The 15147-nt window shown below is 37.9% G+C and overlaps 1 protein-coding gene across 3 annotated transcripts in view; it reads right to left on the bottom strand.

The window, feature by feature from the left end:
• Window positions 1–529: 529 nt before the first annotated feature.
• Window positions 530–15147, bottom strand: part of mdfi (MyoD family inhibitor) — a 28061-nt gene continuing 13443 nt past the window's right edge. Inside the window, exons 3-5 of one of the 3 annotated variants that reach the window (XM_084100108.1) lie at window positions 13358–13498; window positions 1882–2148; window positions 530–1769 (exon numbers count right to left, since the gene is read on the bottom strand). In XM_084100108.1, coding sequence (XP_083956234.1) covers window positions 1513–1769; window positions 1882–2148; window positions 13358–13498 — 665 coding nt within the window. In that variant the 3' untranslated portion in view covers window positions 530–1512. Of the gene's footprint in view, window positions 1770–1857; window positions 2149–13357; window positions 13499–15147 lie in introns of all 3 variants that reach the window. The other 2 variants (XM_084100107.1, XM_084100106.1) reach the window with 2 other exon arrangements.

The following is a 15147-nucleotide window of genomic DNA, read 5'->3' on the forward strand; positions in this document are numbered from 1 at the left end:
AATATTATACATCTTTTTTCTTTTTTTTTTAGCATTTTAATTAATAATAAAATAAGATTGAACAAAATGTAACTTATTAGGGCTACCTGATTTGGGATACGTTTACACGACAATGATGTACTTAAAACTGAAGTGTTTCCTTTGCGTTCTTGAAAAGTTTTACGTACAGAGGGCAACTTTGAAACCCCCTTTTTAAAAACATTTTGGTGGTTGAACTCTGATGCAAGAGAACTGGATGCCTCTCTATCAAATAACAAAACAACCATACAAAAGATACAACATCAAATATGACAGGGATAGATTTATTTTATCCTGTTCTTTTATTCCATTGTTTTACACTCTTGTCCAGTTAAAAATCCTTTCTACCTCCAGTTTTATTGCAAGCAACAATAGAAACATGTTCTTAAAATGTAAACGATTCAAATCAATGCATTACATTGCTTTCTGTAAGATGATTATGTACTGTTTATGGTATGAATTATGCTGTGTTGATTATCAAGACTACCTCTAGATCACCTTCTGCTTTAGATTTCTTTTTTTTTTTTTTTTTTTTTGAAAGGATAAAATAATACTGCTATAATGCTAGGCATTTACTACATCGGAACAAAATAGGTAGATACGTAAAACTAACATTTAAATTCACACAACTGATTTAAATGGAAAGTTTTGGAATAACAAGACAGACATTTCACATTGGGAAAAAAATACGAAGCAATTCACAATGGTTTACAGTATAATATTCCAGTATGCAAGAAGATTGATTGATGAAGTGAAAATGCTAGAAAGAGAGAGGATAAAAACATCACAGGACCAAATGTAGAGACGGACAGGATTCTCTTCACGTTTATATACAATCTATGATAAAACTGTAGAATGGCAGCATATATTAAATACACACATCTTTCTCCCGCTCGCATACATCTATGAGTTTCACACTCACATTTTATGGCTTTTGTAATCCTCAGAGGACTACACCAGTGTACTACAGTATGTGGTCGTACTGAGAGGTGATATTTAGGATTACCATTTAAAAAATAGCGGTAGTGTATGTGATCTTTGGATACGTCTTCCTTGAGAACTCGACGTCGGAATGTTTTTAGGAGACTCCATTGTTTTCTAAAACAGATCTGAGTTGCAGTTCAAGCTCTTTTATGGTGTGCATTATTGTGGAATTCTTAAACCACTAGATTGTGCATTTATCAAAATCTTGGCACTAAGACGATTTCAAATAAGTAACAAACACTGACATTTACAAAAAATGTTTTTTGGACCTTTATCAGTGGCCTCATAAGTCTTCTGGATGTATTTGTATTCAGCATCATGCCAATATAGACTCGACAAAACATTTTAAACAGAAACAGTTCATAGCAAGACAGTTCAAAAGAAAGCTACTAGACTGTAACTCACAACTCCAACTAGGTTTGCGGCCACTCCAGATCATTGATGTCTTTCTTTGCTTGTTTCTTCTCAGGTCTCAAAACAGTGAACGAGGCAGCGCCCCCTATGGGAGTCTCAGGAGGAAAAGCACAGGCCGCAGCATTCCATGCAGATCTCCAGACAGTCTGCAGACTCGCAGCACGCGTCGATGATGCCGCAGTCCATGTCACAGGGCAGGTCGCAGTCGCCACATTCCTCTGAAGCGCAGCAGCAGCAGCAGAAGCACGAGTCGTCTGATGCGCAGGAGCCGCAAGTGGCGCAGTCCAGCACGATGTTGCACAGTGTGAGGAACTCACAGAACAGACAGGCCAGGATGCAGTGGACACAGCAATCTGGACGCAGCAAAGAAAGTTAGTCACAACAAAAAAACTTGCAGGCTAGTGATGCTTATCTGTGCAAGTGAAAGAAATGTGTACAAACAATCACGGCTTATGACTGCCTCACCATCCTGAGCCTCTGTGGGGATCTGGGAGCTGTTGGATTTGGAGCTACCTTTGCTCCTCTGACTGTTGATGGATGGGTTCGACTGCAGCTTCTTGGGGTTTTTATGGGCTGAGGATGAAGATGAGGAGGACGAGGAGGTGGCTCGTGAATAGGTTCCGTTTCTGACCCCATTGCTGTGTGGCTTGCTGTCTCTCCTCAGCAGCGCCGCCGATTCGGTCGAGCTAGCTAGCGAGGGGTGTATGGGTGTAGACCGTGCCTGAGGTTGATCTGAGAGAGAGAGAGAAAAACAAAACGGTGAGCAGTTTTATATCAGCTTTTCTGCTGCTGTATAATTATTCTCCTTCTGCTGCCTGAGGACGTGTAGAAGAAAAGCAGCAGCTGCATATTTGTGGCCAGTAAACTTAGTTAACATCTTGTTTCTTATAATGGAATTTAGCCTTTTCCTGATGTGGACCAATCAACTTGACACTACAGATTTTTTTTGTAATTAGCTCTTAATCCTAAATCTAACATACTACCCCCTAAGCCATGTCCTAAAACAGACATTACTCCAGTCTTCAGTGTCACGTGATCCTTCAGAATTCATTCGAATATGCTGATTTTGTGCTCATGAAACATTTATTATGATCAAAGTTGAAGGCAATTGTGCTGCTTAACATTTTTGTGGAAACTGTGCTACATTTTTCTCAGGATTCTGATGAATAGAAAGTTAGAACAGCATTTATTTCTTTTGTGACATTATAAATGTCTTAACTGTCACTTTTTAATGCATCTGCTAAATAAAAGTATTAATTGATTTAAAAAAATCTTACTGACCCCAAACTTTGAACGATTATGTACGTCAATGTTTCTGAATTTGTTTTGTTTTTAAAGTAACTTTGACAGTATTTATTTATTATTTAACATATAGTTTACTAAAACATTATTATTATACAATATTATATATTGGTATTATATAGAAAAAATTTAATATTAAGTTTGAACCGATTCATAGAAGTGAATGACACCAACTTTTTTGCTGCTTAAGTTTAAATCAGAGAATATTCACACTTGTTAGATCACAAAACTAGTCTAATGAGTCTTTAGGAAACTTAATGAGCATATAAGCATATATTAAAATCACAATGTTGCTCAATTTTAAATCACAAACAAAACCAGTGAATTCAATTCATCACCCAGCCCTAGTTTTGTCAACAGGTCACACACAGAAGGAAACAAAGGGGATCGACTGAGATTTACACCAACGTGGGGTTTGTTTCTGGGAACCAGCCTTCAGCATTCAGTAGGGACAAGGGTCCTGACGGGAAGAGCACATGTGTTTACAATATCCGCTTGGCACTTGCTGGACTGCAGTAAGCATTGGATCTAGACTGTTTATATGACCAGACACAATGATATGGCTCATATTTGAGATTCACTGTCTTAGTTACTCTATTATGTTCATCTGTCTCTTCTATAGTTTGTTTGCTCATAATGTTTCCTTTCATTTTTGGTTGTGTATATTTTCAGTCTGATGGCTTTCCCCCTCAACAGCTTCAAAGAACCAAGAAGAAAAAGTCCACAGCAAACAAACAAAGAAACAGGAATTAATAAACCGAGATCAAGAGACCAGAATGGATTTGCATATCATTTCTTCAGAGTTGCAGGAAGAGTACACAAAGGAACAAACAAACAACATGAGATCACCGCTATGCTTCGTTTCCCGAAGAGAGCAAATGACAAGACAACATACACAAATCAAGCAATGGAGCAGAAGTTGCAGGAAACATTTCAGTGTGCCTTGAAAATGAAAAATAAATAAAACACAGATGTCTAGGGGTTCAAATAGAAGAGATTTTTAAAACAGGATAGCTTTAATATAACAAATGCGATACTCAGGTTCTAACAGTAAGGAGTCTAAAACTTAAGATGTCAAGATTTTCCGGAATTTAAGTCCCTTTTTTTATCCCAAAGTCCCAAAGCACACATAATGTCAAGCATGTACCCATTTGGAAAAGTGCACACATTTGGATTTGTGCTGAATAACAGAGGTAAGTGATCCTAAGTTTATTTGTGTAGCGCATTTCCCGCACGCTGGTAGTTTAAAATACCATGTTTATAGTGTTTATAACAATTTGGTTTCATTTACCAGTATATTATAATTTTTTTTTTAAATGCAATAATTAAATGTGACTTATATACACAATGTGACTTGTCTGTTTTTTTTCCCCTCTAAATGCATGCATTTCGACCCGATGTGACAGTATAGTCATGTGCGACTTATTTTCCAGAAAATACTGTCTAAGCTTTCTGACTTTCAGCCACTCTCTCGAAATTGAATGTCTCGTCTGATTAGAAATAAATGCTTTGTTTCAGGCACAGGCACTGATTAAACAAATGCTCAATTAAGCTCTTGAATCTGGGCACTGTATAGTGGACAACTGTTTGAAAAGTGAACCGCAATCCACGCAGCCTGCCATCAAAAACAAAAAGAGTGCGTACAACGATACGCTGCGGTGCAGCCAGATCAGGGTAATGAAAACAAAAGGAGAGGCATATCAGCTAAGTTATGACTAACGTTATGATTAAATCATCAGTCTTTTTTTGTGCTGGGTGTGAGGATGAGGCCAATCGTTTGGCGTTCTGAAGTTCAGACACCGTCTCCCTGTGAGTTTACAGCCTACAAATGTTCTAGTGTTCCTCCACAAACTGCTCGTGGAGTTGACTTTGGCAAGCGGTCCACAGCACTTCGTATATTTTACTCTTGAGCACCGCAAAAGACTAATTATTCTGGAAGAAAGAAAAACTATGTGAAATGCAGACCTTCAGAGCCAAAGGAAATAAACCCCCAAAAGAGAGAAAGGCTAAATGGACCTTTTACGTGAAATGTTTTGTTATATTTTTTTCTGTGAATGATGATAGTATTTAATCCCATCCGTTTGCTGCAATAAACATTTTCTTGACTTTAACGCATGTTTCAGGTCATATGAGAAATGAGAAAAAGAAGAGTGAGAGTTCAAATGAAGAGGTCTGGTGCCCATGTGGAGGCATGTGGACTCTGTATAGTCCAGGAAAAACATACACAAACACACCTCGTTCTATTCACAGAGTCTGACGCTCGAAGGTCTAGAAGACAGAACTGGCAATCAGATACATTAGATAATGGCTGAGCGGACACATGCCCACAGTGTGCTGGTGTTGGAGCCTGGCCGAGCAAATACGGTCTGATTGGATATTTTGCCGTTTCAAACAGCTATAGTTCTATAGAAACAGCTATAGTTCGCCCTGGATTTACATCTGACATTTTGAAGCTATGATGTGTGACTCTTTATGAGTGAATTTCAATGACATTTTTAAACAAAAATAAATAATTTAATACTTCTATTCAGAAAGGGTGTAAGAAATTCAGCCAACATGTTTACTCCAGATGTTACTATGTTTGTTATTAAGGGGAAAAAAAGATAACTTTATATGAAGTGCATTAAAAGTCAGAGTCTATGAAAAAGACTAAAAGCCAGTTCCTTCTTTCCATCGGGTAAACATCATCACCCTTGTGTCCATATGTTCGGTGTTAGATTGGCGGGGTGTTTATAATGAACTTCCACCCCCATAGTTTGTCAGGCATTAATGTGTATGATCTTGAGTTTGCCAGCTCTTGTTGGAGCTTGCCCTTCAGAAACAGCTATAGTTCGCCCTGGATTTACATCTGACATTTTGAAGCTGTGATGTGTGACTCTTTATGAGTGAATTTCAATGACATTTTTAAACAAAAATAAATAATTTAATACTTCTATTCAGAAAGGGTGCATTTTTATGTTTAAAAAAAATTCAGCCAACATGTTCACAGAAGGCAATTTTCTGATCTTTGCTTTTTACCAAAATAAATGTTTTAAAACCCAGAAAATGTTGTTTTCTTTTTCCTAGTGTGGCTACTCTTATGAAACCTTAAAGTATAATATTTTAATTATAATAAAAGCAGTATTCCCTGTAAAAATACAATTTATTGCTGTAGACAAGTTTAATATTGTAAAAGTATGTGGTATACTGTATTTGGTAATTACAGTGAAGTACTGTAAATGCTGTTTACTGTACTAGTGCTGTACAAATACAGTATGTGGCTGGCAACCCAGCTGCCAGTATTCTACTGTAAATTTACAGTATAATGTTTTACAGTACAATACTGTAAATGCTGTTTACAGTACTAGTTCTGTAAAAATACAGTATGTGGCTGGCAACCCAGCTGCCAGTATTTTACGGTAAATTTACGGTAAATTTAAGTTTTACAGTTTAGGAACCACAAGACCATGTCTTTAAACACAGAATCCCAGCAGTGCATGTGCATCTCTTTACAAGAAATGCTAGCAAATCACAGAGATTATGGTGCACAATTTTTTTTTACTCCTAATATTGTGTCCAATTATCGAAATATTATTAACCAAATACTACTTTGGCTTAAAAAAAAAAAAAAAATTAGCACAGTTCAAATACATTTGCACTTTATTTTCTAAATCAGGGTACAATGGCCTTGAAGTTCCACTTAGTAGTATTCAATAAATAGCCGGATATTGTTATAGGACTGTCTACAAATTAAAATAAGTTGCACTAAAACTCAAAATGATTTTATTATCACAAAGCATAAAGACAGTAGCCTGGTAATACCAAACTCTGCTACTTCACTTTGCTTCGTAGAAAGAGTCTGGCATGGCATAATTGAAAAGCGTTTTCTTTCTCGCGGGGGGGCGCTTGTCTGAAGTTTAAAATCATTGGTTACCCGTAAGCCAATCACATAACGTTTGGTTATGGCGTCTGTTATGCGCATGCTCAGCCGCATCTAACTTCCACTGTAAACACATGTATGATGCGAAAACAAAACCATCGAGCGAAATACCGGAGTGAACATGGCTATGAACGACTTTTGCAGATTATGTGAAGTAAATCTACGCATCCACGGTACAATCAGTGTCTACGTCACGGCTCTCAGCCCGCCCTCTGTTCGTTGATTGGCCGGCTGTTTTCAGGCCGGAGGAAAACGGAAAGCTATTATGCTGTCTCAGACTGAGTACAGAAGCGAAATGAAATTGAGCGGAAGTACGAAGTCTGACGTAGTCAGGCTATAAAGACAGTGTTGAGTGTCGGAATGTGAAGCACTTGATGAAAGCTACTGTATGAAATGAAAGTCTGACTCTTTTGTAAGGGTAAAACGGTATCTTTAAAAAAAAAGGCTCGATGAGAAGATGAACAATATAACTCGTTAGAAAATAACACAATGGCTTTTCAAATCCAGCAAATGAAAAAGTAAACATTTTCGAGAAAGATTAAAACTTGACATAGTCTTGACATAGCCTAATCTTAAAGAAGTGGCTTCACAGAAACACATTGTTTTCACTTGTGACTCATCCAAACTTACATTTAAAGGGTCTATTTCAAGGTTGAATAGAAGCATTAGTGGCTCTCAGAACAGCACTGTATTGTACACTGCTTGAGTTACACCCACAGCATTTCAAACTTTTTTGACCCAAATAAAAGTACACACGCGGTTAAAGGGTGTAAACATATTCAAATACCACAGGGCTTTTTTGGGGGGGGTGGTCAGGAATTGAATCCATAATAACATGGGGCATATTTGTGTTTTTGAATCAGGGATGTTACTTTCTTTGTGCATTTGTGTTTAGAGCAGTAAACAGGCAGCGTCAGCCGGTCTCCTGGGCATCTGCCAGAAAGACAGAAATTTCTACAGAAGCCAGAAGTTTCTCTGCTGAGAATCAGTGGGCAAAACTATGACATGTTTTGTGGTCTAGCATCCAAAATAAAGTGCATAAACATGCATACACACATGTGACATGCTCACGAACATTTCAAAGCTGACATATATGCTTTTACACACAAACTTAGTCAGTATGATCTGAGTAAATCGATACAAAAAAAAAGACATTCATTTTTTTATCATTTATCATGTATCCAAAACTCACATAACACCAGAAAAAAGGGAGATATGGGCAGAGTGAGTGTCAAGAAGTAAATGTGAGTGTGAAGCTGATGATAAATGACAGAAAGTAAATCAAAGGGGAAACATTTCTTTAGAAGAAGCAGCTTACTGAATGTCTTCTGCTGCTAAATACATTTTTTGTTTGTGTATTACACTGCAGTCTGACATCATCTGTTGGTGTGAACACAGACAAGGGGTGAATCATATATAATATATTTTTTTAAATAAAATATACTTTTTAATATTTCTTAAAATATCAATTTATGATATTTAAATACTTGTTATTTTAACATTTAAAATGTATTTTCTATTAATCTACTGCACAAAGGAAAAGTAAGTGTTATTTCTTTCCTAAAACAACTTAAATTAATCCAAAATCATCCATACAGAACATGGACCAACAGCTCTCAGCATCACCTATTCTGTCCTCGTCTAAAATGCACAAGTTAGTCCTGAGATGTCACGTTTTTTTAGGGGTCTAGATTAGAATCACTCAGCACCCATTTCATCTGAACACAAGCCTCTCAGGGCCCCTAAGAGACCCCCAGACATCAGCTGCATTATCTCATTTTAAATTCCCTGTCCAGGGCCCCAGGCTTCCCGTAACACCTCATTTAAAGTCCCTCACTGCCCCAAACAGCTGTGAGTAACACCAATTTCTGTTTTAAACCCACAGAGCCACAGAAGCCAGTGAGTCAGCAATTTCTCATTAATACAAAATGAAAACACAAACACATGAAATCTCCAAGAGCAACAAACTATTAAAGCAATACATGATTATCTTTTCTTAGAAATGTTTAGCTGAAGACAGAAAAAAATGTGTAGGACAGATGGTGCAAATGAATGCACCATATCTTCACACCAGTTAGATGGAAATCCCCTACTTTCTAAACAAGGATGTCTAAGCTGAAAATGTGGCAAGGGATAAATGATACGGCTCTTTGAGAAGCAGAGCCAGATTTTACAGGGTGGCATAAAAAAAAAAACAGCACACAGTAGGTTCACAAGAGAGACCAAGTAGTCTTTAATCCCGTTCTGCCTGAGCTCATTTCAATGACAATCTCCAGCGATGAAGACTCTAATCAGAGAATTTTAAAGCTGCAATTTAAGCCAGCATTTCCCCCTCTTCCTTTAAGACGTTTATTTCCCCTGATGCCGTCGCCTCTGAACTCTGATAATAGATGATGCGATGAGTGAGACAGGAACTGAGCTTTAAGTCCTACTGAAGCTGAAAAATACACTGAAAAGGCCAGAATGGGGCTGAGAGATGTGGGAAGACTATTCTCTGACCAAATTCAATTCTTATCAAGCCATCTCTTCATCTCAGAAGCTGTTTTCCCTGTCTTTACAGTATATGACCTGTTGCCTTTAACTTTTTTTTTTTTTTCATCTTATTGGTGAAATCATCCTAAGTATTGAAGGGCTTTCTTTTTGGGGGGGCATTTTGTCTTTTATCATGATAGGACAGTATGTAGAAAGGAAGCGATAGATAGATAGATAGATAGATAGATAGATAGATAGATAGATAGATAGATAGATAGATAGATAGATAGATAGATAGATAGATAGATAGATAGATAGATAGATAGATAGATAGATAGATAGATAGATCCGGGACTCAAACTCTGGTCACCCAAAGCGCAACAGCGCTATATGTCAATGTCAGATTTTCTGCAAGGCCTTCAATACATAACCACACCTTTAATTAAGTATATTTTAATGCAAATGTTGGAAAGTAAACTAGATACTATAACTAGATAATGTTGGAAATATTCTAGATAAGTATTAACCTTTTTATGGCAAAAAACAGCGAGCTGTGTGAGTGAGCAATTTTTAAATTGCAATCAACAACTGGTTTGTAAAAGCAATCTACAGTTAATGACATCAACACAGACTCTGCTAGAGGACCTGAACCTGAACCCATGTTCTCACTCTCTTTTTAACTTCTCACTCACACTAGACACAGGTCCAAAGTAGGAAAGTGAATTTAACAGCCCTTTCTGCACTCTCACAGCCTGTCAAAGGCATTCAGTCTAGACACGCTTGCAACATCCATGACATCATCACCCTGAGCTGGAGCATTTGGACCTGGCTGAATCTTCACACTTCTGTTTTCAACAAAAGTCACTGATTTCTGCTTGTCAGCAAAAAAAATTACTTGCTACATCACTGTCGAGAAGCAGAGATTTTAGATATATGAAAAAAAAAAATATATAATAAATAAGCAACCGCCAGCCTCAAAGCACACATGGATCTATAAAGGATTGCACAATCCTTTTTAAACCTGATGATGCAAGTGTTTAACATTTTACGAGTCCCAAATAGGCACATCTCACGGGTCCATCTGCATATAAAACCAGACGCGTCAAGGGAGACACGTTTGCAGGGAAAAAGTTGGGATAGAGCTGTACATTTTGTCCATTCTGTTATGCAATCGTAATGCTGCCATTTTTATGGGCATTTTAAAAAATGTGCAGAGGACGAACAGCCAAGAAATGCAGGATGCATAATCTCCTTTTTATGTTTTCTTCTTACTGACGCGGAACGCCGGGTCTTCACGGGGTCTTAAACACTCTGGCCAAGTTTTTACATGAATCAGCCTGTAGAGTCTCCATTGCACTCTGGCCAGCTCATTACTGGGAACTTTTAGACAGGTAATGTTGTTCCGTCACACTAAATCTCACACTAAAGGTGTGACAGATTTGTGAAAGTGGGCTAACATGAGCTACACCTTCAGTATCATTGCCATATGAGAAGTCAACATCCAAACATAGTCGATGTAAACGCATGGCTTCAAGACAATTCAATTTACCATAACAATTAATTGTTGCTAGACTGTGAATAGGCAATGAGATCATGTTACAAGCCTTTCCGCTCTTAAAGTCTCCCAAAGAATTCCAGTCACTGCAACCCATTTTGTTTTTAATCTGTGCCTTGGTTTCCTGCGAGATAACGTCTAGCTGGTTGCATGCTCAGATGTGCTGTAAGGGTCTTTAGGAGGAGGTGAAGGTGAGAGAGGAAATAGCAGCAGAGCCTGTGTGCAGCCGCCCCAGCACAATTATTCCTGTAAATAAGCAGCAGTAGGTGTCTGGAATGTGTCAGCCCACGGGCTCAGACTGGACAACCAGAGCACGACCTCACCTACCGCACACACACAGTGAGGGCCTGTCCTTAGCATACTTTCTCTCAGTAAGTTTCTCATAACCTGTGACTGTGTGCAAACACTCTGATGGCTGTGACAGTCTCATAGGGGTCCTGCACGGATCTATTTATTCTATCATGGAATAACACTTATGGGAAGTCACTGTCAGTTTTTTTTTCCAGCTATAACTGGTAAAAGTATCAGTATGATGAGGCTAAGTTAGGGCTTTCATGACGTCTTCTAAAGAAGCTTGTATTAAGCCATCCATGGAAATAGACAAAATTTTCATACTGCGTCCTAAATCACACCTTTTAGTTCAAATGCAAATGTGAAATATTGGTTTTGGAACAGTAAGATTTTTTTAAAAGAAATAAATTTTATTTGTCATGGATGCATTCAATTGATCAAAAGTGACAGAAAAGACAATGTTACAAAATATAAATATTTCAAATAAATGCCATTCTTCTGATCAAATAAAAATAGTCTTGAAAAAATTAAATCACCAAAGATCAACAAGTACATTCCAACATTAATTTTAGACATGTTATCATAAAAAAAAAATAAAAAAAAATTATTCATGCCAAGGATTTGTAAAAAGTATACGTGAAATCCTAGTACCTACATACTAAATAAAAGGGGGTCCATGTCTGATAAAATATATCCATTTCACTTCTGACCAGTAGGTAATATATTGCAGTGAAAGAAAACCAAATATTACTTTATGCCACTCTGACACTGTCGGCAGTTTATCAGAGATCCATTTAAGAAAAATGCTTTTTCAACACCTCTTAAGAATTAATTCTTCCTCATTTTGACTTGTTCAAATGGACATGTTCTGCAGTGCATTTTTGCACCATCCATGTTTGATCAGTCTTACATCAGGACTGAGCATAATGTATCTACCATGTTATAGCTAAATCTCTGCTGGTCACACATTTCTACCATTGCATGGTATATACTGGTATATACCACTCAGTCCTATAATACTTCAAATAAATTGACATCAAACAAATCCAAAAGCCCATGTTTAATGTGAAAAGTAGGCTGAAAGACCATGTAACACAATCACCAATATATGCTTTGGACGGCAGTAAGAAAGCTGGCGTTGACTGCCAAAAGCACAGTGCTATAATTCACCTGGCACTGTTGCCAAGGCAACATCACAACAATAGCAGCTACCTCCAAAAATATCAAATCTCAGTTGTTAAATAAAGCAAGTATGGGCCATTTCATGCACCTCTTAACCAACTTCAGCTGACACGAGGAGAGTCTCTGCCATTGTCCTGCCAAAGTGAATCTCTTTCTGGGTTCGTACAGCAATATTTGTTAAACCCTGCATTTTTTGTACTGTACTGTTTTAGAAATGTATTTAATACACTGAGCTGTAGATAAACACAAACACAGCTGAGTGTGTGAATAGTCAGTGTGCTCATTATGTGTATGTAGTTATTTCAGGTTATGGGTGGATACGCTGTCCCAGCGGGGACTGGTGAGTCAATGACAGGACATATCCACAATCTATCCCTTAGTCAGAGGACTTAGTCACAGCCTACTGACTAGTACACACCCAGTCTACAGCTACACACACTCAGAGACACACTACGGACTCAGCACCGGTACAGATTTTATGATCAGTCAGGGCCACAGCCCTAAAGTTTGTGTACTTACACTGACATATTGTGCCGAGGCTCTCATATAGGTAATTTTCTTCTTATTTTCTTGAGAAAAACTTAATGTTTTTTTAATCTTTTTTCTTAAGACAAAACTAAAGAAGAATTCAAATAGAATTCATTAATAAAAATCATTGTCAGGATAACTTTGACTTAAATCTCCAAAGTTAAGAATAAGCAAAGAAAGTGTTCATGCTTATTATGATTCTTACGATAATCTGCAGGCAGCACAAAAAAGCGGCCTTTGAGGTAATTTTTATTGAGTTGATCAGCGAGTCTTCGTCAAGAACCGCTCTACAATCAGATAACATCAAAACCTGTAATTTTCTTCTTAAGAAAAAAAAAAACTGTGTTAAGAAATTATTTCAGAAATTCTTAAGAACTTTTCAATAATTGTTACGAACTTCTTTGAGTTTTTTAACTTCTTTCTTAAGAAGATTTTCTTGAACCTGGCCCCTGATCCAATTCCCCACATAATTTCCTGTCCTATTAAAACTGCAATACAAACACATTTCACTGACAACCCCAAGTTCACCAAATTCTTTTATAAGAGACCTTACTATTTCAGTCCCTCTAGCCAGTGTCATCAGTCCTAGTTTCCTCGTCATTTCATCTGTTTCCATAACGTAACAGATATACCAAGCACAAACAAACTGTTAAGGGCTGCTGGGTAATGTAGTCCAATTGTTTCATGCTTACATATTATGCTTTTGCCAGGAGTGCTGGTGAGGTCTGGTTGGGACAGGCTGTTGTTGTTGTTGCCATTCTCCACATCTCCTGTCTTTTCCATGGGTGGAGTATTTGAATTCTGTGCTGTCTGCTCACCGGTTTCATTCCCTTCTGAGGCCAAAAAACACAAACACGGAGGAGAGAGAATGAAAATAAAAGTTACACAGATTACACAAAGCATTGCTTTCAGATTCAAGTGTCTTGATGCAACAACAGTGCAATATGGATGCTCAGTTTGTGTTTATATTTGCATCAGCTATTTTGCTAGATCATCAGTTGGTGTGCTGTGCTCACGTATCTGTGAAAGCGCATTCATGTGGTCAGCAGCATGTGTTTGTGTGTGTGTGTTTTATAAGTTAGCGCTGGAGCCAAGTGGTCTTATTATGTGGCCTGGTAATTATACAGGACTGTCTGAGAAGGCTAGAGCAGCATGACATCAAAGAGGGTCAGGACTGGGTCTTAGCGAGGAGAAGCGCTGTGTTTAGCTGTGTTGAGTACAACTGAGCTCTGCTCCTTCCTGGCCTCTGTCCCATACCTACCCAAATGGAAGCCAGCTGGGCTTTACTGGCTGTCTGATAAACACACAGCATCTCTTGTGGAACATCAGTCCATTGCTCTCTGTTTATTTCCTTTAGTGACTCTATGCCTTTTATCTTGGCATACTCCAGTTTCTACCTTTTTTGTGTGATTGTGTTGAGGGATTTTTATAATCCCTTATCTCGTAATTTGGACAAGAGACATAAATGGACAAGAGGATCGCTTTTTAGAGAAATTACCTTAGCAGGGATGAGTCTAAATGGCATATTAGTTTATTAGTCATTCAATTAATGACTATTAGGCAGTTTGCATGGTAAAACCCTCTCAGAAAAGTTACATCTTTTTTTTATCTCCATAGCAGGTACAGCATTCAAATGGATGTCTTTGGACAATGCATTGTAAACGCACCTTGAGAAATATCTGTCCAGAATCAGGTGAATCCAAATCCAACCAAATAAGACCAATTAGTTGTTCAGGCAATAGACTATTAGACCACAGACTAGTCGATTTTCAATAAAATATGTAGTTTTTGAAAATAAAATAAAAGTTCCCTAGACCTTAGTGAGAAAGAGAGCCAGAATGAGAAAGAAATACAAGGGTGTTTGAGTGACAGGAATATTGACCTATCAGCATCAGACAGATCTAGCTGCTGACAGCATTGTAACCAGATGGCCTTATTTATTTTCTCTACTAAACTCTTTCACCTCGGAGCAGGCAAACTAAGACGACTCATGAGAAGCTTACCCACCACCCCCCATTTCCTTAACCAAAACTCCAACAAACAGACAGATTGTCAGGGTCTGAGCTCATAGCTCACAGAAACGTCAACATTCTCTCCTCCTCAACGACAAATAAAAGTGTTTGCAACACTTCATGCTAGAGGTAGAAATATCCCCTGATACTTTGCCTACTGAGGTCTGAAAGCAACCTGTGGTGCTGTGCAGACCCAAAGGCCTTATATCCTGTATGTGTTGTCGAGTAATAATGGAGCTGGAATTGGTAAGTTCACATCTGGAAGCAGCTGCTGACAGAGCAGAAAAAGTCACAATAACAGCAGCAAAAGTCACAAAAATTAACCTCTAACCACAGCAGAGAATGTGTGAGCCTAAAAAGAACTTTGAGAAAAACACATCTTTAATACATATCTAACGACTTATCTCATGCTCACTTTAAAATTTAAGTCAATATATCAGTGGCGAGCGGCATCAAAAATGCACCTGGTG

The sequence above is a fragment of the Abramis brama genome, assembly GCF_963993115.1.
Source record: "Abramis brama genome assembly, chromosome: 23".
Classification (NCBI taxonomy): Eukaryota; Metazoa; Chordata; class Actinopteri; order Cypriniformes; family Leuciscidae; genus Abramis; species Abramis brama.